This window comes from Nesoenas mayeri (assembly GCF_963082525.1).
Source record: "Nesoenas mayeri genome assembly, chromosome: 6".
NCBI classification, from domain to species: domain Eukaryota; kingdom Metazoa; phylum Chordata; class Aves; order Columbiformes; family Columbidae; genus Nesoenas; species Nesoenas mayeri.
The window spans coordinates 30146621-30170054 of NC_137545.1; the positions used below are offsets into that span (position 1 = coordinate 30146621).

The following is a 23434-nucleotide window of genomic DNA, read 5'->3' on the forward strand; positions in this document are numbered from 1 at the left end:
AAGACCGAATGATTGTTCACAATGGTCTTGAGTGCACAAATAATGAGCACAAAGTAACTCGGAAGTTTTGCAGTGAGCTCTGGAAACCGGGATGCTGAAGGACACAGCTGCAGCTCCCACGGTGATGACACTGACAGAGGAAACCATTCCTGCCGCTTAGTAAAACGTACATATATTTGCTCAGACAACAAGGGACTAAGTAGGTTTAACACGCAGGATAATTGCTCAGGATGTCATTTTGATCTGAATACATAATTAAAGAGGATCAAGAAAAGGCTCAGGTTTAGAAGCGGCCTTGAATATCTGTAGCCTAATTAAGATTGATTTTGCCAATCACTGCTCAGAACACAAGTCTTCTGTTTGCACTCAGTTTCTAGTACAACATGTCAGCTGCCTAGACATCAGCATCACTTTCAGAGGCATCACCCACCTAGAAAATATGGTGGGTTCAAACGTGGCCTATGAAGGTTATATACAAATCCTACGTGTTACTATCTTTTAGCTTCAGATTACTCATGACAAGTGCAATCAATAAGGCTTGTTAGCCTGAGGCTTAGAAGAGCTGTAGCTATTTTTTTTGTCTTAGTCTGTGTGCATAAGGTGATAGAAAGGTGAGAAGGCACAGATGAAGTAGTTTGTTTTTTGTGACAATATCAAACCAATCACTCTATTACTAAAAAAATGAAGTAGCACTGCAATAACTGGCTTTTCTACCACTACTTTGGTTTTTAAAAATTACACTGAAGAGTAATACTGATTTGCTTAAGTCTACTGCCATTTTATGACAGTTCTTTCATGATGGAAGAGAGTCCCTTCTACTACTGCCCCAAAATTTTATGTAACCATAAAACTAGATTCATCTAAAGACTCACAAAAGGACTTGAGCAGATATAAACCTTTGAAGTTCAAAACCTCTCAGCAAGGCATCTACTTGACTCAGGAGATTCCTAAACTTTTTGACCATTTGACATGAAGGTTTCTCAGTTTCCTACAGCTCTGTTTCTCTGGGTTCCCAGAGACCTGCAAGTCTATGCAATCAGATATTTTGCTGCTGCCTAACGTTGGATCTACTGAAGGAGAGCCTACTAAACATTTGGTATCCTCCAGTGCTAGCAGTGCCACTGGTGTCATTACAAATGTGAGTGGCCAGAAGAACATGACATAATAAGAAACATATACCTTGGAAATAAAACACCTGTGTTCATTTGGAAGCGAAGGACCTGGGTTCAGCTCTGCATCTCATCTGAAGTAAGCCTCACTATGGAACCATCGTTTCTCCCATTTTTCATCACTACTAAAAGAGCCATTTCATTCTGGCTCACTGGACCAGAGGATCAGAAAACAACAGGAAACCAAAATGCAGCTCTGAGCCAAAGCCACTCATCTTATCATGGGAAAACCTCAGGAGATGAGGCATTTGGTGTTAATCAGATGAGCTTTGATCCCTCAAGGCAGTCTAAGGTACGCCAAGACCTAGAAGAATAGCCCAAGATAGCAGCTGCATAGAGACTAAAAATCTGCATGATTTGAGTGATATGAACGCTGGGATTTCAGCCTTTAGACAGCTATAAAGAACACGGGAAAAACTTCAGCCTGTTTGCCAAATCTGCATTACAGTGAACCCATTTATATGACCATGTGCTTGAAAGCTAGCAGGTATAATTGGGGCAGTAAGGAAGTGATTAACATATGACAAAGAAACAGGTCTAATTGGGGGACTTAAGACAAATTGGTAAAAGACAGGCCACGGCTCACTGTCTAAGGCTGCTAGACATCTAGGGCTGCTGTACATCTAGGACTGACAGCACTACTATTTCACCTGTGGCACTGGGATATTTTGTTTATCACTGTGCCTGCTGCTGCCCAGACAAAGAAAGCCTCTGGGACCATTCGGTGCAACATTAGGTTTTGTGCCTGAATGCATAAGTGTCCCTAATAGGCAGGAAGAGTGTTCTAGTTACTTTATAATGTCACAGAAAACAGCAGCAAAAAAATCAGTATACAACTTAGTGTGCACTTAGTTGGTAATGTCCAAGATTTGACTGTGTACTTGGACATCTACCAGATATCCTTCAGAGTGTCTCTTCCTTTTCACACCTTAAAGTCAACGTTTTCAGTTATGGTGGGGTCTTTTTGTAGAGGCTGGAGAAGGGCTAGGACGAAATATTTTCTGGCAGCTACAAATCTATCAAAAGTGCAGTCTAGGATAAAATGGCTTTATAATTAAACAGGGCTTTGGAGGCCATGAAATCAGCAAGAGTTTTTCTTGAATAACAATATTGGGATAGGGACTACGAGGGAAAGGCTTTGGTGGTCATGAAACCAAACATGAAACCTGGAGCCCCCTAATTCAGTCTGATTTGATCACTGAACGTGCAGATTTTATGCAGATAAAATGGAGAAAAGGGGTGCTCTGAAGTATGCATGGGCTTATTTTTAGATACCCACTGAAAGTATCTCCACTGAAGAAATGTAGATGTCTTCTGTGTGAGAGTTTTTTGTTGATGTTGCTATTTGTTTGTTGCTTTTTTTTTGAGCATGGAAGAATAAACAAGCATTGCAATTGATAAAAAGGATTCCATTGGTATAGAACTGATATATTTTTGTGTGTGCAGTTAGAGGAAATTTGTTTCTTCCACTTCCCTTTTACAACTAAATATATGAAATAGGAGTCTGGACTAAGTTCAAGGAACTAAACCAGTTATGACAAATAGCTAAATCTGTGAATATGTAAAATCAACTGATCATCACATAATTACTTATACTCCTGGGGCTATGGCAAAAACATGGCAGCAGAATCACTGTTATTTTCATCACAGTAATTATAAATCATCATCATTGCATTCTTACAGATATGGCTGGGTGAATGGCACCTGAAACTCTGCCTTCTCCCTCTGTCTCAGATTTGCTTCTCCGTTGTCCTATGAATTGAGTTTATTTTTATGTACACACACAACTGCTCTGCATGTTTGCCAATAACTCTTCAAACCTGCCTTAAATATCTCTGAATCTTTAATTTCAAAAGAGTGTTCCTCACAGATCACCATTTCTGTTAACCTTAATGATGATGTATGCACTACCAGATGCACATATTTCTCAGGCTGAAATAGCACACATATTTTACAACCAAATAATGTCCATGGATTATAAGCATAAGTACCATTATAAGCCTTCAAATCCTAAGGCTAAGCACCAAAAGCTGACCTCCAGCTTAGTGGAGGGAAAAGAACAAAGTTAGATAAAGGGTAGTGAGAAGTCAAGGCCTTATTTTACAGCAATGTGCTGACTACAGCTTGTTAAAAAACAACAAACAAACAAAATCAGACTGCAGATATGCAGTTGCTTCTAATGAATTGAGTCAGCCACAAAATGTAGGCAAAAAGAAAGCCCCTCAAGAAGAACAAACAGGCAGAGAAAGTTTCCCAGAAAAAAAAAAAAAAAAAAAAAAAAAGGAAAAGGAAAACAAACTTCACAGTAAGTGATAAACACTAAGTAAGTAAATTTCAAGTTCAGAAAGTATGTAATTGTATAGTACCTACTCTAAAATATGTTCAGTACCTAATTACAGGCATGGGATGAAATCCTGGCACCACTGGAAATTTTATTATAGAGGGATTCAGAATCGACATTTCAGATTTCCTCATTTCTGAATTGTTATGCTACATGTCTCATTCTGCAAATGTAAATGTACAAGTTAAGTGTCCATATGTTTGCCAGGTCACAGGCTAAAATCTTTATTCAGGTGAGTAGCTACTTGTACCTGAAAAACCCCACAGATTTTAGAAAGCATTGTTCAAAATCAGTTACTACTTGCTTTATGTGGAAGTAACAGAAAGTGACCCTGCTGAAAGGGAGATATTGAGAACTTCCAAAACCCTAATAACTCTCTTTAGATCCTTTTCCTCTTGATAACTTCTACAGAGAAATTAAGCATCCCTCTGAATTCTATAGGAAACTAAAGGCTATATAGATTTTAATCTTTGCTATCCTCTTCACTATAACATATACCCAAAGTTGGAAAGCAATCAAAACAAAAGCAATCTAATGTCTAATGTGTCTAAGATATGCCAGTCTAATGGAATCGATGAGTTGTTAAGAGAGAAAATAAAATGAGAGGAAGAAGGAAAAAAAGGGGAAAAACAGCATAAGAAAGAGAAGATGTGAAGATGCCTTTTGTGTTCCTGCAGTACACAAAATTCCCTTCTCTGACAAGGAAATTCAGGAACACATCCAGAAGCTACTAGACATGACCTCCATGGCCATCAGATTTCAAATAATCTGTGTCTCTAAGGGTGACTGTCCTTCCTTGTGCATATTTTTAAGAGTCACACAGATTCTGCAGACAACAGGATAGGAGAACACATCCTTACTACAGTACTTAATCTTGAGATTTACTGGCAACAAGAGGTTGCTACCTGTAAATGTGTCAATCATGAACTACGTGACTGCTGTACAAATCACAGCTACTTGAAATTTTTGAAATCATTCTACAGGGATAGCTTTTGCTTTGGCTGACTGAACGTTGTTATGGTTTGTTGGGTGTAATTTGTTAACACAATGTGCTCTTTCCAGAAGTCAGCTGCACACTTCAGCTGTCTACAGTGATGTAAAGGACTGAGAAACTTGGGAAAGGATCTGTTACAGATTACAGAACTGTTCTCAACACAAAAAAGAAGAAAGTTTTGGTCTTCCTTACAGAGAAAACAAAAGGAAGAAAGGGCTACGTATATCAGTGCATTAGCTCCAAATCTTCGTCAGTGTAAATCCTTTATGGTTTTGTTTGTGTGGTTGTGATCTTCTAATGAGAAATAAGCTGAAATTAGAAGGTTTAAAGAAATTAGAGAGTTCTTATAAAGGACTACATATTGGTTGCACATAAAAGCCTGAATAGATGCATCTGGGACACAAAAGTAAGTAAAACTACCTATTGCAAAGTCATGTAATGAACACAGTAACAGATGCTTGAACAACAATCTCATTGTAAAACAACTTTGAAGCCGTGAGGTGGAAATTTTTCTAATTTCTAATTTATTTATTTATTTATTTATTTTTCCCAGAGACTGCTTTTTGGGAAATACTGAAGTCTACCCTCTTTCCTTGGAGAGAAAAATCTTTTCCCTGAAGCACCAGCTGATCTAAGAAGGCAATATCTGAAAGATTTTCTTCCAAGAGGATGAATCTCAGAACTTGTCAGGTGACCTGATACCAACTATATTTATTTACTAAATAATAGATCATGGAAGGCTTTTCAGGAGGCATTTTTTTCAATATTTTTTCTTTCCTTCTCCTATTTACTTTTTTTTTTTTTTTTTAAACTAGAGTCCAAGCAAGAAAACACCAAGAAGCATCTGCTGAGCATACACAACTTGCAAGCATTACCATTAATGGATACTGCTAATGGAAAGATTTTGTTAATAAGACACACGTGTATTATGACTGGCATACTCTGAACCAGCTCTGTAATGCAGCTGGAGCATCTGTGCCCACAAAATACCAGGAAGAGAGAGGTTTGGGTCTGACACAGAGGATGTAGGACATATTTTAGAGCTTTAGGATGTCTCCCAATGACATCAAAGTGTAAAATAGAATTAGAAAACTCAGACTGCATTTTTCTTTTGATACTACTATAAAATTCCTGGCCCACAATCTCAATAATCTCAATTCTCTCCCAATAGCACCCAAATAAAAGATTTGAAAACATCAGCAAAAATTATCTGTCATTCCAGTACCAAAAGGAACTGCAGCTCTTAGATTTGTGGGGATTTTATTGAATGAGATTATCTATAATCACCAGGCATTGCCAGAATTGCGTTAGTCTTCAAAACAAATCCCAAGCAGAAGGTGTAAAGTTCTTTTGGATCAGCTTTCTAAATTAACTGGCACAAGTTTAGATGCTTCCTTGGCTTTCTATCAAGACATAGGACCCTCCTGAGACAATCATGACATGTATTTTAAACTGATAGGTCTAATTTCCAAATGGAAGCTATTGTAAATGAAATCATCATTTTTGAGAGCTGAACCTAAACATGAAATACTCCAAGGCAATCAGTCTTTCTATATATATATATGCTCCAAAGCCTATCAAACCTCATCTCAGGAAAGCAAGAGATTTGTCCATTCTTATCACTGATATGGGAGTCTGCATATTTAAAATAAAAATTAGAGACTCACATTAAATGTTCCCTGAGTACAACAGCTTGACTAGTTTTTGTTTGAGCCAAATCTCATCTCTCCAAGCTGTAAAGCTATATATATGGAACCTTTTATCCTGTTTCCAGGACTGAATTTCTACCCCAAGCTCATGAATACCGAATTCCCTGAAGGCTGAAAGTTCTTTGGGTAATACTACTTCAGGATTTACTCTCTATCTTGGTTTGCTCACACGTTATTTTATCTTTGATTATTAACTCCACAAACAGAAGCCAAGTCCTGCAGAACAGGTGTATGCAGCTCCCCAAAAGTGACAGACACGTATTAAAAGTTTCACTGTTAAGTTGAATTTCAAAGGAACATGGAGAGGTTCATTAATTCTACAGATACCAATTTTTGTTCTTCCTTTTTCTGTACCTCAAGGGATCTTCTGAGGATTTCTATCCTTCCCCATATCCCTGAGAAACAGCTTTGAGAATCAAAAGTACAACTGGTATAATGATCTTCAAGATTAATGATGATATAACTGTTTTTAAAATTCTCCTGCACTAAAGCTTGGAAGCCACTGAAAGAACATAAAATATACACCATACATTTCAAAAGGCAATGTGTTAAGATAGGTCTTCCATACTATGAATAACACTTGTATTCATTTTTAAAATTACCAGTAATCTCTCTTTTTAAATTAGGCAACATGTCTAATAAAATATATCAAATATTTATATTTTTTCTATATTAGGAATTAGAAAAAAAAAAAATATATATATATTTCCAGACTTGAAATATTCCAGGCACCGGAAAATAAAATAAATTTAAAAAAATCTGGTAAAACTTCTTAATGAGAATGAAAAATAAATAAATAAATAAATAAAATCTAAAGTTCTTTCCACAAGGTTAAAAAAAGCCCTCCATATTATGCTGAAATTACTGGCGGGTTGGGAAGGAGGGAAATCTACAAAGAACATAATTCTAATACTAAAGATGATGTCACTACGAATTTCTGGTTTAGTAAAAAGGCAAGAAAATACTACTTATCAGACAATTGTAATTGGGTGGATGTCTGTAGTATTTTATTTTTTTATTACTATATAACAAAGTCACCTAATTTAAGTAGTGACATCAGTTTCTATTTTGTACATCAGTTCAGTACATGAAGTGAGAAAGTGTTAATCCAAGGAAGAATTGTGGGGTAGACTTTTAGCCAGTACATTTCTTTATACTTACAGTTCTGGGATCCCTGAAGATGAAGGAGCCCAGTGACAAAAATAGGCTCCAAATCAGAACATAAAGGAGAAATACAGCAAAATATCCACATAACTGCAGAGATTCACAAAACGTGATCTTTAACAAAAAGTCTAAGAAAATTAAAGTTTTAATACACTGGGGTCTTTGCTTTAAATCATCCAGCCCATTGTGTGATACTTGATTCTCCATCTCCCCACTCCTGTGTTATCACTGTGAAAAAATCCAGTTTCAATGTTGAAGAAAACTTTTGTGAACACAACCATTTTTCAAGAAAATATCTCAAAAGTCATTTGTAGGAGCCTCTTTGCAGATACAAATCTGCTAACCAAGGAGACAAGAAGAGGATGAGCTGAAATAAGAGAACTCTGTTTTCTGCTGATGCTGACTGAAGATGTAATGAACAGGGTCTTTATTTCTATCTTGGGTACTGACGATCTGGACATTAACTATGGTTTTGTCTGCCTCTCTCCTCCTCTGTCTCCTCATCTCTATTTCAGGTATCAGGGTAATTCTCTCCTTTCTTCTCTTCTCCTTCCAAGGTGCTCACCAGTTTACTAGCACATCATAAAATCATTTCATTTGGAAGAGATCCTCAGGATCACTGAGTCCAACCATAACCTAACACTAGCACTAACCCATGTCCTTGAGAACCTTGTCTACATGCCTTTTGAATGTATCCAGGGATGGTGACTCCACCACTTCCCTAAGCAGCCTTTTTCAATGCCTTATCACTAAATTCGGTGTCTATATAACATCACACTCCTTTGCTTAGCTTCTATCAGTGTTTAATACCTTAATAAAATCCCAGTTCTAGGCTGGTTTGCAGTGGTTTATGTCTTACCTCTTTTTCTTATATGCCATTTCCACTAGCCACAAGTAACAGGTTTCTACTTCTCTGTTCATTAAACTCTCACTACAGGAATAATCCTAAGTTTAGAAAGGGCTCAGGGCAAAATAGGTACAGCCTTACAACAGTTACTGAAGACCTGAGTACTCCAAGTCAAACCAGCAGATCTGATAATCTAGTTATTTATTTGGATTTATCTAATCCAATAATGGATTTGTAGAAGCAACACACTCTTCAGAAGCAGAACACCCTGTCTTATTTTATCGTATGTGATAGTAGTCTTTTTAAGCCAGTTCAACAAAAGAACGGGATGTTAAGTCAACTAGAGCCATTCTCAGTTGTTCCAGTTTTTGTTGTTGGTTTTGTTTGTTTTTTGTTTCGATCTTCTTGTGTAGTGACAGGGCTCATCACGGGGGGATGGGGTTGTCACCAGCCTGGCTAGAAGGTGAAGTCAGAGAAAAAAGAGACAAAAGGAATCCTATAAGAAGGTACCAGCCAATGAGCAATCGCCAACACGCGTGTGCAGAGTGTGTGGACAGTGCATGCAGCTAATCACATTACTGTATAGCACGTGCTGTAACCAATCATATTATTGCAAGGCACGTGGACAGGGCAGCTTTTGGTATAAAGCTAACTCGATCGGACAATAAAGTTGAACTCTGTGAACATCATATTAGTGTGTCAGGATCTGTCTCTCGCATGGAAAGCAACATTCCTGTCCCCACATACTGCATGAGCAAATGCCTCAAAAGCTCCCCATCATCTTCCTAGTAAGGACCCTGCACAAACAAGTCCCAAGGATATTGCATGTTTCTTCTTGTGCATTTAGCCATTGATCTGGCTGCTACCAGAATGCTCAGCAGCACAAAATACAAATGAGCTGTTTATGTTAGAATCATTCAATTTGAACAGGCTTTTTAAGATGATAAAAACTCCAGATCTCATTACCAACCCCAGAAGCCACTCAATCCTGATTAATATGACCCAGAAGGACTATGGAAATTAGTACAGGCTTCACTAGGAAACTGTGGAAGAAAAATATTTGCATATTGCATTCTGTAAAGATTCTTTCTTGTTTCAGTATCTGTGGATGTGGAAGCAAATTCAGGAGTCAGGAAACTTCTCTCTGCAGCACCACAGTCAATCTAACTATTATTGTTTCAGAATGGTTTTCAGTTGTGGGTGGATCAGCTTTAGTGCTTATCCCTGAGACATTTTTATTTTGCTAATCTTAGTAAATTGTTTGCTACGAACAAATTAATGATGCATTTTTCCTTTAGCAAAACAGCTTTAACATTTGTTCTTTGCTCTACACCGCTTTCTCATTTTAGTCCATTTGCAAATGATCATTTGCTCACCAGAGGTGAAACCACAAATAGATTAAAGCCCTATTTGTTCCATATTTATTTATAATTTGTAAAGGCACCTATTTATATCTTCACATACCATAGAACACGATTTACAAACAAGAATAATGAAAGCTGATACTGATATAAAGGAGTTTCTGGCTAAAATCCTCTATCTGAGAGGAAACGTCCACTGTTTTCCACATTAGCCATTCAGCCACTAATATTTAATCTCTTAGTAGATGCCTGGAAGGGAAAGCAATAATGTTCTGGCTGTAGCAGACAAATCTGCTGGAGATAGTTGGAAGACATGTTATGTTTTAGGGACAAACTTCACGAAACAGAACCATGCCAACCACTCTGCACTTCAGTCCATTAAGTACAGAGTCATACCCTTTAGCCCCCATAGGTAACATGAAGCAGTGGAGAGACAAGATGGTACAAGATCTACATCTGGGATGTAGGAATGAGAAATCAAAGAACATTTCATAGCCTTCCTGTGCAACTACACAAAAGTTAAATTTCAGACAAAGTGCAAAGGAATAAAACTAAGAGGTCAATGACTATGGCACAGACTGCAGATAACCATGGTTCTTCCCAGTTTCCTGGGTCAGGGTGAATTGCTGCCAAATACCAAGCATGGAGAATTACTGAAGATATTAGTGATGGATATCATGTTAATGTCAACATTAAATTCTCTAGACTCTACCTTAATATCACTTTACAGTTAACCAACTATAAAACCACATTGTAAGGTCAAAGAATTTATACAAAATTCAGTTAGCTTAAGGCTAACTCAAGTATCTCAACACTAAAGGGTAATTTGCAATCCAAGTACATCCATTTTATTCAGGCATAAATCCATACGAACTGCACTTAACAAAAACAGATATACGGCGACTTTGAATTGTCCTCCCCGTGGGACAGCTGCCCTGACCACATAAAGAAAGACAGATTTCCTGAGAACACACTCAGGTTCACAGCCAGCTCAGTAAGCTAAACCAGAATTAGAAGCAAATTATTAGCACCTAAACAACATCTTGGAATCAGGCAGTCTTAAATCAGAACAGTCTTAAATACTACAAATGGGTAATGGTTACCTCTTCAAAACCTGTAATAATATAGCTTTTGCAGGAAAAGCAATAAAACCTTCTGAAAAACCTTGTTTCCCTGCAGCAAGACTCAATAGGTTCCTTCATTCCTACTAGAAAGTAGCAATTGGCTTTTTTTTTTTTTTTTTTTTAGAGCAAAGCTGATAGGAAAAAATAATCCATAGATACTTACTGTTTAACACCTATTTGCCTGGCAATAATTACTGTTCACAGGGAAGATTAAATAGATCTGAATACTAGTACAGTGGGAAGCATTATAACAAGACAAGCAGAAACTCATTCTCTAATCCACACAAACAATGCAGGAGTTCTTATCGCTACAGGTAGAATTTTGCTCTGGCCTTGCTCGGAGGGCATTAGGACTATGAGCTAAAAGATGCTTTAGAATAAATTAGCACAACTATAAATCTGACAAGAAGATTAATATTCTAACTATGTTCACTATAATTAACTCACCAAAACTGTTCCACAATCATTATCCAGCTACAGTGGAAATGGGAAAGTTTACAGCACTCCTATAGATTTATAAGCCAATTAAGAGTGACCCTCCTCTAGATTTCATTAGAAAAACTTCTGGTTCAGCAAAGCTCACACATGAAAACAAGAATTTTCCTGAGGAAAGAGGATGCAAGTGATCTTTATCACCTCTATTAAATACTTTTCCTGCTTCCCTGAGAACTGTGTATTCCTCATGCATACTTAGCCCCCTGTCACCTCTCCAGCCCTCACACAGCACCCTGACACCTGCACAAAGTGGCACTGACATAGTGGCACTTGTCCATGAGGCCAACTCTGCTCTGTACCTTGCATGACCCAGGTGTCATGGTCCAACACCAGAGATGTACTTCCTATCTTGTGATCCAGCTTTGGGGTTAGGGCTCACAGTCCCCCTTTCATGTGAAATTATCTTCTGCCTTCCGTATGCAGTTGACAGCAGATGTACAAGAAGCTTCACCAAGTAACAGTCAGCTCCAAACTTAACTTGTGAAAGTATGTGCATGTGTTTGCACATTATGAAGTATCTCCTTTCTGTTTATGTCATTTTTCCCCTTCATTCCCTTTCTTCATATATTTATTGTTCTAATGTAAGACCTTTCTCTGCCACTGTCAGGTCAGTCTTCCTTTTATCTCCATTTCCACAACTTCACCTTCCCCTTTCAAAACTTTGCCTAAAGAACACTTCTTTTCTCCTTTTGCTGCATACATCTATACCTGCTCCCTCCCCTTTCCTTTGTGTCTTCCTGCATAAGTGTATTTTTCAGCTTTGTAAAGTATTTTTCTAGTACAGATAGCATACAATTTGCTGTCTAAAATGAAATAGCATTGTATCACAGCCCACACTTTTGTACCAGTAATACACACTCTGTAGTATGTATGCAGGTAAAGTAAATTCTGAATTATTCAACACTTAAAAACACTGAAAAATCATTCACTTGTTACAAGTAATAAGATTTATGTTTTATGTCTCCCAATCAATAGCTAGTATGTCCACACACAACTGATTTATCCATACTGAAAATATAAGTCTAGTTTGCTCTGAACCACAGCATCCTTTTGTAACAAGATTATTTAAATACAAATGGGGTTGGAAAATTGGTTTTAAATGGCTAATCTGTCTTGCCTTCAACTCCAGCTGCAGAATTTACTAACATCATAAACACAGGCTGAGTGAAAACATAAGAGGTTTTCCGATTCTCCTTGTGTCTATGCAGTCCTCATTAATGGTGAAGTTGATGGGAGCTGTATACATGCCATGAGAGGAGGATAATAAGCCTTGTAATCTCTATAAAGAGAAAGGGATTTTTACTAGTGATATGTCATACATACTGGTGTGCAAACATAAATCTTATCAGCAGCCCCATAAAGAATTTATGTACCTAGGTCTCTGATGCACTGACGGACACATGCCAGATAGATGGACAAAACCTGTACCTAGATAACTGGAAACAACTCCTCAGGAGAACCACTTGCAATATGGAGCAGACACTTGTGAAGACATGACTAGGAAAAGTTTCATCCGGGTAGACTTACCGAGGGACTATGAAAGGAGCTACTGCCCTCCTGCTGTCTCCACCAAATGTGTCCAATGGACCATGACAGGCAGCAAGGAAAGGCTGTGAGAAATTGCCGTTCAAATCTGACTTTGTTTGAATAGAGATTGGGGATTTCTGCCAGTTTTAGTTTAACAGACGTATTGGAGAAGTAATTTAAGACTTTGTTTTCCTTTGCTGGAAACCTCAAATTTCTACTTGAAATCAAATGCTTGCCTTGAAGCACAGGCATTCCTTACACCCCTCTTTTCAGCAATTCAGTTTATCATCATTCTGTCAAATGGCTCTGCACACAGTTAACTTGCCTTTGAACAAAGAAAGAAATTCACCAGACTACCTAGGTCCCTTATAATGATATGTAATCTCCCCTTTCAATAGCCGTAAATGACTGATAAGTTGTCACCAATGAACAGCTGGTTCAAGACATTCAGTGATATCCATACATCAAAGCACAAACTTCCAGTTAGTTTTACTAAAGTAGGAGATATATCAGTGAACCTGACAAGTCCAGTGCATATCAATATTTTATACTGATACAGCAGATGCTAGCTAATGATCTTCAGGTAATGATTTAGATTTTGCAGCCCCATCTGAGCTGTGAGTCAGTGTTGACCACCTCTTCAGTTAGGAACAGCACAGCTTTCTGAAAGAAAAAGCAATAAAGTAGGTAGGCTTCTAGTTATACACAGAAATTTAAAAAGGAGATTTAAAAAGATCAAAGTCCTGAGGGACATAGAGAGTAGTAAAACCCTATCCTAAAGACAGAGGAAAAAAGCTAAAAGCTTACAAGTTAAAGCCTGGAGTTGGGGGAGCTTGGGGGGGAGAGGACGCATTTCCCACTCAACCATAAGAGGTATATTTTCCACAATAACCTAGATTGTAATACCTCCACTCCCTGTGGATGAGAGGTAACCTGGCAACTTGCCACCTTTTGGCATAGGAGACTCCTACCTTGAATCCTCATTTGACAGACCATCCTGCCCCCCTTACTCCCACTCTGCAATAAAAAAAAGGGATACAGATTTCTAAGGTTGAAATTCCCGATCTTGTGACAGATTGGTACAGTGTCACAGATTGTGACAGTGGAGGCTACCCTAGGGTGCCACTTTCTTTTCCCTCTGAAATGGTCCACTCCCTTAAACCAAGGACAACAATTCTTCCTGAGACATGTGCAATGCAGAACTTCCCTTACAGCCAGTGAACAGCCCAGATGTTTAGGACAAGCAGCATGGTGTGCTTCTCTCCATTTCGTGCCTTGTATAGAGAAATTTTCAACATACAGCTGAACAGCACACTTCTGTTTTTCTTCTTAGGTAGAAAAAAAGCCTAAAGAAAGGATTACTGCCAATAAAACAGAAGCACTTCAAAATTTGAAATTATAATTCTATACATGCTTCTGAAAACCTCTTTGGCATTCTGATTTGTGTTCTGAATGGCTCTGAAGATCTAATTTAATTCAGTGAAACAAATCCAAAAGTGCAAGGAAAAAAAAAAAAGAAAAAAAAAAGAATCAACTTTCTCTTTAGTTAGAATAAAAATTGTACAGAAGGAATTCTTGATCTTCATTAATTCCATGGGCAGGCATACAAGCTCCTATGTGTTAATGAGACTTGCCAGTTTGGGTGGACTGCAGAGCCTAATGAAACATAAATGAGCCCACTTCAGATTTTCACTGTCAGATACTTCCAACAGCAAAGTTTGGCGATGCATCCTAACAATCTCTTCAAGCCTTCTGCCTGGGGATGTGGAGCAAATTGTTCTTCTGGACTGGCTTGCATAGGTAGTGTGACTTATAGAAACTAATGTGAGGGGAAAAATATCCAAATTCTTCCCCCAGTGTTACCTTTTCCTAATCCAAATTCTACTTCATTTTTCCTTCATTAAATACAAACACATACATTGCAGCCTATGGCAATTTCCATTAGAAAAGCATACAAAAATTACCTCTTGGGGAGGAACCTTCTGGATCTACTGAAGCTTTAGAACTTGGCTCAGGGTCTGCTCTGAATCACCTTCCTGCCTGATCACTTAGTAAAGCATGAGAGTCCAGGTTCTTCATGAATCCTAATTCCCTGGTAAACACCTGTTAGGCTTGTTCTTATTCTTGTGCACAATGTTAGGTGCCAGATCAGAAACTCAAAAAATTGTATCCTTAGCGCATGAAGATTTGCTATAGTAAATTCTACATGTTGTCTTTTCATAATTCACCTTAAGAAGAAAAATTTACAAAAGAAAATAAAAAAAACATGGATTTCCTAAAAGGAAAGGACTGAAAAGTTAGATATGTAACTAAAAATTAATTTATCTTAATGTAAAGTTTGAACAAGGCACAATAATATTTCCAGGGAAGGAAGCACTTGATTATACCAAATCTGTAAAAACATCTCGGTTCTGGATTTCTGAGTCCCAAGGGTGGAAGTCAAGAGCCAGGTTAAATGATCACTATGTTCAGCCTAGAATGAAATTCCACTCATTTTAAACATAAAAGGGAGAGGAAAGAAAAAAAATATAAATATCTGGAGTAAAGACAGAATAATATAACTTTATAAGTGACAAGTGAATCAGAGTCCCACTTGACAGCTTTATGACCATCTTTGGGCCAAAGTTGCCTTTCTAAAGGAAGAAGGATTTCATTAGCTTTTCCTAAATCAAACCACGGTAAAACAAAGATAGCGGCAGTTAACAACGGATCTTAAAACCACAGGAGTTATCTTCCCTGTATATGCATCCCCACTGCTTGCAACATGCTCAGGAAAAAAATTAAGCAGCCCTTCTCCCCCTCTTCTTGCTGCACCACAACTCCCCTCATTTGTAGTCATTATGCTCTGGAAGCAAAATCTCTTTTTGCAATACAGAATTTAACCAAGGTGTTAACCAAAGAAAAATTGAAGACAAAACCAAAAGTCTGCTAGGTCACCCTTAAAACATTCCCTTCTCTTTTCATAAAGATTATGTTTCATTTACCACCACATACTGTCGTGCTACCAGGGCTATCAATCCTCTGAACTAGAGAATATTGAACAGAGAGGGTGCTACTGCTTGTTAACAATTCACTAACAATTCACATTTACCATATGAAAGGAAGACTTTAAAACTTCTCCATCCACCCCTAAAGTGGCATGCTACCATGTATAATCCTACCCACAGCACCTGGCATTGCCACACTTTGAACTTATGACACAGCAAGTATCAAGTCTGCATTAAAATTTTAGGAAAAGCCTTGAGCACGTTTAGTGTATCTGCTAAATTACCCCACACCTCATGCTGCAGCTCCAGCCTTCTTCAGCCCAGGAGCAATTAACCACCCACCTTCCCCAGCATGAGCTTTGTTGTCCTGGCCAGCAAGCATGGATAACATGCAGAGCTAATTTCCATGTTTTCTGGAGGAAGTATGTAGGTGATTAGCCCCATTTACCCTGGTGTGCCTGAATCAAAGCCAACTTGACACAGAAGTGTGCAGGTCATTTTGAGTGCCCCGAGCATCCTCATAGTCCAAAAAACAATATAGTCCTGAGGCCCTAATCTTGTATTACACAGTGACATAACACATTTAGATCAGAACACCCTATACAGTCACTTAGGTCTGCCCTCTCACCACAACAGCACTCTTCCAATCTGAAAATGAAGAAATTTCTCCAAATAGCAAAATGATCCCAAATCAGAAAGATCTGGGGGCAAAAGCATCTGCAATTCAGACCTACCCAGACGGTGTCGTCTTGTCTGTACTGTCTCCAGTTGCGGCCGGTATCACTGAACATCAGCGTGTAGCTGGTCACCCAGTCTGAGCTCCCATACCTGCCCTGGGTAGCGACTGCGACAATCTCCACTCGGTCTCCCAGATCAACCTGCAGCCACTGCTGCTCATTTGAGTCCAGTGGGGACCAGCCACCAGCTCCTAGAAGAGATTGGATAAAGTAAATAATAACAAATTTATACTTGCAAAAGAACTAAGTTATTATTTCAGGTCTTCACAAAGCAGTCTACTTCTTCAACATACAGATGTTTGTTCATATTTTGTATTCAGAAACATGCTACATGGTATGTGCTTCTGTAAGGTTTTTAGGTAACCTAAAGTTCACAAGGAGTTTTGAATTTCTAAGAAATTTTAAGGAAATCTAACATTTGTCAGATGGATAAATGTCAGTGAGGTTGGCATATCCTCAGTCACAAAAAAAAATATATTTTTATCTATCCCCTCCTCTCAGCCTTGTGCAAATCTGAGAAAGCTCATTTCTAACTTCTAATTTGCTTTGACATTTTCTTTTTTTTTTTTTGTTATGTTTTGAAAGACATGCAAAAACGTTAGTTATCTTGATTTGCACCCTATTAAGCATTTGAAAGAACAGTTTAATTACAGGTTGTAAATACTCTTCAAATAATATGTTGTAAAGCAAGAGACCATTTAATTGAACAAGTAAAAGAACTGCCTTCACCCTGGAAAGTAGTCTCTTCTTTACACAAGATGCTTCTTAAGTGAACATGTTTTTAATCTTAAACAAGAGAACAAAAGAGATCTTCATAATAAAAGAATCTAGTTGCAAATTATCCACTTCCAGGATTCGCTTGTCCATTGAAGAATGGAGAGTTCAGAAGTCATGATCACACGGAAGCTGATAGGTTGTAACTAGAGTTTGTCCTTTAAAAGTAAAGATATTTATCATCCCTTGAATCCTTTTAGAGGTTAAACAGGCTCGTGGTAACACCAAGCCAATGAAATATAGAAGTACAACCACTGCTTGACTTCCACCGCTTTACTCTACAATAAATGTGAGCGTATGGTTAAGAAGCAAATTCTTCCAGACTGGGATAAATTATTTTACGTTACCTTGTTTTCATTTACACACTTGAATTACAGGCTATGTTTATTTTCTTTTAACTCCTTTCTACTTACACACATTCTCCAAATACACCCAAGCATTCACTTCAGCCTTACCAACAAGCAAACAATGCAGCCATGAAAAAAAAAACCAAAAAACAACAACAACACAGAAACCATTGACAAAGTATCCAAAGCAGCAAATTTTCAGGCTGTCACTGTTTCTGCAACTCATCATCTTGTTTGTTTTGCCATTATCAGTGAAGTTTACAGAAGCACTTCTGTGTAATTACAGTGAACACAATCACATTGGGAAGGAAAGGAGGAAATATAGAGTTGAGAGTAAAGCATTAAAAATTCCTCATTAAAACTACAATAATAATTCCAAACATGCATTTCCAAAGAAAAAAAAAAAATCACTAAACTTTGGTTACAAATAGCTGGATTTACCTTAATATTTTAATCTTATTAACTGATCTCTCTCAAAGCTGCTTCATGAAGAGTTTATTGAAGTGAACTGAATTGAAAGATCAATAAATGTGGTTTATGTCAAAGAACTCAATTTCAATAACTTTGCACCTTAAAAATTTTCTTGATTTTCCTGGACCACATGGTATTTTATGACTCAGAAGTGAAATTCCTTTGTCTAAAAATAGGCATTACAATTTTCATTATTATTTATAGTTCATTAAGATGGGATTTAGTCCCAATCTCTGAAACAGAAGTGTGTTTATTCTATGTTCAGAATTGACTATCAGCCCATCTCCCCTAGATGAGTCAGTCTTCACTTCTCTACCAGAACTCTCTGGGGAAAACAGTTTATAAACAAACTAATATATACTGCTAGCTAATGCCATTTTATATTTTTCAATATAGTCTTCATCATTGTAATTATTTTACCTGCCTGAAATCGAATGTTCTCCCCTATGAGCATGTCATGAAAAATCTAATGAGAATATTAGGAACTTCATCACTCAGTACTTGTTTGACTACTTCATATTTCTCTTTTAACTCCATACTTATATGTAGCTTATATTAGACTACAGCACTTCCTGTTAAAAATCCTAAAAATGTTTCTTCTCCCTCCCCCTCCCCTTTTTTCTTTTTAAATTTTAAATGCCATGTAAAGAATATTTCTGTCTGGCTTTCAAGATACAAACTATATACCTGTGTTCAAAGACAACAAGTAGCATGTTTCACTTGCATGGAATAGTGATTAATGTACATGGGAGACAAAGGAAACCTTCCTTTGACTTGTAATATGCAATACCTGAAGTAGACCCTGAACACAACAGTAGTTTTATTCCAGGAACTGGCGGGACATATAAATTCAGTTCAAAACTTCTGGAAGGTCTGTGGCACACTGTTGTTCCCTTCAGCACTCCAGAGAGCTAATTCTGGAAGTTTTCAGTAAATATTAAAATATGGGCGCTTTAATCTTTCCTCCATTGTCTCTTCAATCAGTCTTTCTACAACATAAATAGCACTGACTAGATGGAGGAAAATCACTTAAGTAATTTGTTTGATGAGTTTACTATTTAAAAAAACCCCACAAAAATTGCTTTCTCTGTTCAAGTTATATATAAGTCCTTAAGTCAAGCTCATTACCACAGGTACTTTTTCGTATAGTTGGTTAGACATCATAACTAGCATCTACACTATGCAGTTTATGCAAAAAAGGTGATATGCTTTCCACAAAAGTCATTTGCTTTACTCTGTACTGCTCTTTTCCAGTTTGAGCATGGCACAACAGGTTTGTATTTTCAAAGTCAAACAAACGATACACGCTGAAAGGAAGTATGGAAGATAGGTGGTGAGCTTGAGCTCTCAAATTGCAGATTACAAGGAATATCTTTTCACATGAGCACATTTGTCTGTTGGGGATGTCACTCTTTAGATGTAAACACTGCATGACACAGCAGTGATACCTGCTCATAGCATCACCTCTCCAGAACCTGGTCTTGCAATAGAGATGTTATCGGTTACAGACCACGTCTTTACAGAACAGCAGCTGCTTCATACACCTTCCCACGGGAAAAAGCCCTCAGTGTTTCTTTTTCCCAAACCTTCCACCATTACCATTTCCACAGATGGACAGTAACTCTGCTAACTTGTAAACAAGGCAGGTAAAATTCCTGCAACAGCAAAGCTGTGTTGGCTGAGTGATGGAGAGTACAACTGAAGCTTTTCCCACTGAACCACTCTCACTTTTGCTACTAAAGGATTATGCAAACATATATCTTCTGCTTACTTTAGTCAGTATCCCAAATCCTCACCAAATACTGCTGTGAGTGCCAGAAAAAAAAAAAAATACTGGCATATTTTTCCAGTGCAACCTGTGTCTGCATGTTTCTTTTATGCCTATCATACCTTATAGTGTGTCACTCCCCATCCCATACTTTTTTTAGTAAGTAGCAAAAAAGCACAACTGAAGTATAGCAAGTCTTTTAAAGCCTTTTGTTCCTCTGTCCACTAGTAGTGTTCACCCTGGGAAATGTTCATCAGGGCAGGTCCAGGACAAGAGACAAGAACTTAGATTGCAAAGGCTCTAAAAAGCAACAGCAAAGGCTACCAAAAACATCATAGTTACAGGACATCAACTCCTTTGAGCAGGTACAAGCATAACCCTGACACCTTTTTCCTGCATTTGGGCACAAGGAAATTGAAGAGGACTGTAAATCTTTTATTAATAGTGTGACATAAACAGAGAACAGACAAAATGTGGCTCTGATTACACCCATCGGATCAATACCTTTGCTTTTAAGTAATCTGGAAAAGACTGAGGTATGATGATGCAACATAGACTCTCTCACAAGAAAACAGGAGAGAGAGGATGTTCAACAAAGTCAACATATGCTTGGCACTTTACAACGTCATGTCTGAGGGCCATACAATTTCCTGATTCTGCCCAGCAGATTCCCATTGGCATTGATAGGAGTCTGCACATTGTGAAAAGGTTACATCATCAGTCCTCATAGTTCACACATTTCACATTTTCTGTAGATCACTTCAGGGGAGAGGTTGAACATGGTATGGAGAAAATGTCCTAGGGGAGAAACAGTGCCACAGGAACCTGATACACGGCTCATATCCACCATGGCAACAAATCGTAATGTTAGAAATGTGAAGAGAACAAAGATCAGATGGTTTCACAGTTGGAGACCCGTATGACTCCAAGAAATATGATCAAATCCTTTTTTACTTTTTCAAACCATTTGTACATTTGGCCATAATTATTCTAAAAATTGCACTTAAGCCCAGTGTTATACAGTCAATGCTTCTTGATGTTCCACAGGGCTGCTCAGGATGCCCATACTTATTTGTAGTTTATTAATACGAAGCAAAGGAAATACTTGTTTCCACCCTACAGTGCCTTACAAACAGCTCAACTAGCTTTATATTATGCTACAAACTCTTGGACTTCCTGCTGCAACTAAGTGCTTCCCTGCTGCAGAATTTTACTTTAATGCCCAGATCAAACACTTCCTGGCCATAAAACAAATTCCTTTTGACATTATATATGTTTTATATTCCCATACATAATTGCCTGTACTGACTACTCAGACTGAGAGCTAATAGAAAACTGAAAAAGCTCAGTTGATACAGTCAGATTGTAGCTATTTTCTTATTCGTTTTCATTATTTATTTTCTGTAAACAAAAAAGCTGATTAATCCCTCTTACGGGTAAGTAATATATTTTGTACCTCAGAATCATATTTATCAGAATTATCCTAACTGCCTTATTATTAACAGTGCAGATTTGTCAGCATTTTAATTGAACACTTTCAGCAGTTCATACAAAGCATTGGTCACGTGTACCTTGTGTGGGTTTTTTTAATGGCCCATTTCACTGCTGCAGGCCTTTTTTTTTTAGACAACAGCCTTTTACTTATATGTTACTTAACGTTACTTAATCAACTTGATGAATTAGAACTTTGTACTGATGTAGGTCTGGACTGTGTTTTATAAATTCATCTTCACCTGTTGCATTCATATTTATAAATACATTCGTCTGTCTTCTACCTTAAGGCACTGTTACTTGTAGCACTGTCTTATCAATTACAAACAAAGCTAAGCCAACACATGAAAACACTCCAACACTGTTAGAAAGCCATGCCACTCTCCTTGATAGCATTATTTCTTATAAAGATGTCTACTCTTTGCATCCAAGTGCCAGCCAGCATTCTTGCAGCTACCATCTACCACTGCTTGCTCCTCCAACCCAAGATGAATTACCCAGATGAATTCCATCACTACATCTGTGCATTGCTACAGAAGTCTGTGCAACAAAAGAATTAAACAAGGTACAATTTAGCTTTTAAGTCAGTGTTGGGCTTAGCTCATCAGTTTTCATGTAAGCCTTAAAAACATGAAATAAAAGTTGCAGAAACAGTTTCCTTGTTTAAGGCTCAGTTTCAATATTCTACCTTCTTGTTCCCATGACTTGTGCTCAAATATGGCATGGACCTTACCGGTGCAATACTGTATATTTAAAAAAAACCCCTAGAATACCTTACACCTCACTACATGGTAAAACTACCGCAGCACTACTAAATAAGACCTATTTAATTTTCTGTCCTTAAATTGCAATCATTGTCAATTTATTTTAGATGTTGTTAATATCACTTTAAAATACAGTGCAGCCAAAGCTCAGCTTCCAACAATGTTGACTTCCTCTTTTCTGCAGATAAAATTAGTCATTAAAGCTATTTGCAAAATCAAGTATGCACATATATTCACTGTCCCTGCTAGCACTTGGAGACAAAGGTAGGGCAAATTCAAATATTATGCTCGATGTTTACCATACCACCTTTCACATGCTGAGGAAGCCTGGTTCAAGAGGTTAAATATGATACAGCAACTCACATCTAAAACTTCTCTAATGATCTAGGAACTCCTTATAATTAGTGCCAGGCATCTGAGAGAGAGCCTTTTACTGTCTTTCTGTAGATTTATCAAATGATGTTTGATTAAAACAGCTGTTACAAAGATTAAGTTTAAGTAGAATTCTGATTTGCTTTGTAGTAGTGTACTTTTTAGTGCTTCTTACAACGAAAATCATATGTAACATGATAATATAGGGCTTTCCTCTTTCTGAGGCTCTAACTTGGCAATAAGATGGGAGCCAGCAACGCAAATTTGCAACAGTGTCAAGTAATGTCCTAGGTATGGACAGCTTCTCTTTTCTCATACCAAGTTTGATCCTAATAGTTTTACCCTGTGTGTGAACTCATCATCCAGGCCTCAAACTTTCTTAACTGCAAATGCCTGCAAAGTTTTCTTAATTCATTTTCATTATTTCTGCAAAGTTGTGTAATCATTGAATTCCACTGACCCTCTAACATCTAGTTGCTACCAGTATTTGAGAACAGGGTCTGAAGCCTAATGACCTTCAAGTTCTAAAGATTATGGAAGCTCTCTTCAAAAACAAAAAGACCATCAGGACTTCCTTCAGGATGTTTCTACAAGAGAGGTTAAGAGTTTCACATTTAATAGAAGTTTTCTATAACAAAGGAAGGAATTGCTTCTAAATAGAGCTTTCACAGAAACATAAATTACCAGCTCTATTCAACTTGTCTCTGAATGCATTGCATACAAACAGTATAAAAAAATATAACTTGTAAATGTGATTAAAAAAGAATAGTTTAGGCATTTCATTCTGCAACCTTACCATCTCGCCTGTTGAGCTTTGCAAAGCTGGGACTGTGAGTACTGAAGAGCTCAGAGGAACTGGTAAGGGCTGATGAAGGTAAGGGAGATACCAATGCATCATCACAATTATCTAAAAAAAAGCAAAAAACAAAACATACAGAGGTCATCACATGAGCAATACATATGCCAACTTGTGCTATCTCAAGGTCGTCGAT

The 23434-nt window shown here is 37.6% G+C and overlaps 1 protein-coding gene across 1 annotated transcript in view; it reads right to left on the bottom strand.

Annotated features, from left to right (window-relative positions):
• CNTNAP5 (contactin associated protein family member 5) overlaps nucleotides 1-23434 on the bottom strand; it is a gene marked incomplete at its 5' end in the record, with an annotated part of 271482 nt that overhangs the window by 178411 nt on the left and 69637 nt on the right. The window contains 2 exons of the mRNA XM_080346433.1: nucleotides 16453-16646; nucleotides 23239-23349. Coding sequence (XP_080202559.1) covers nucleotides 16453-16646; nucleotides 23239-23349 — 305 coding nt within the window. The remainder of the gene's footprint in view (nucleotides 1-16452; nucleotides 16647-23238; nucleotides 23350-23434) is intronic.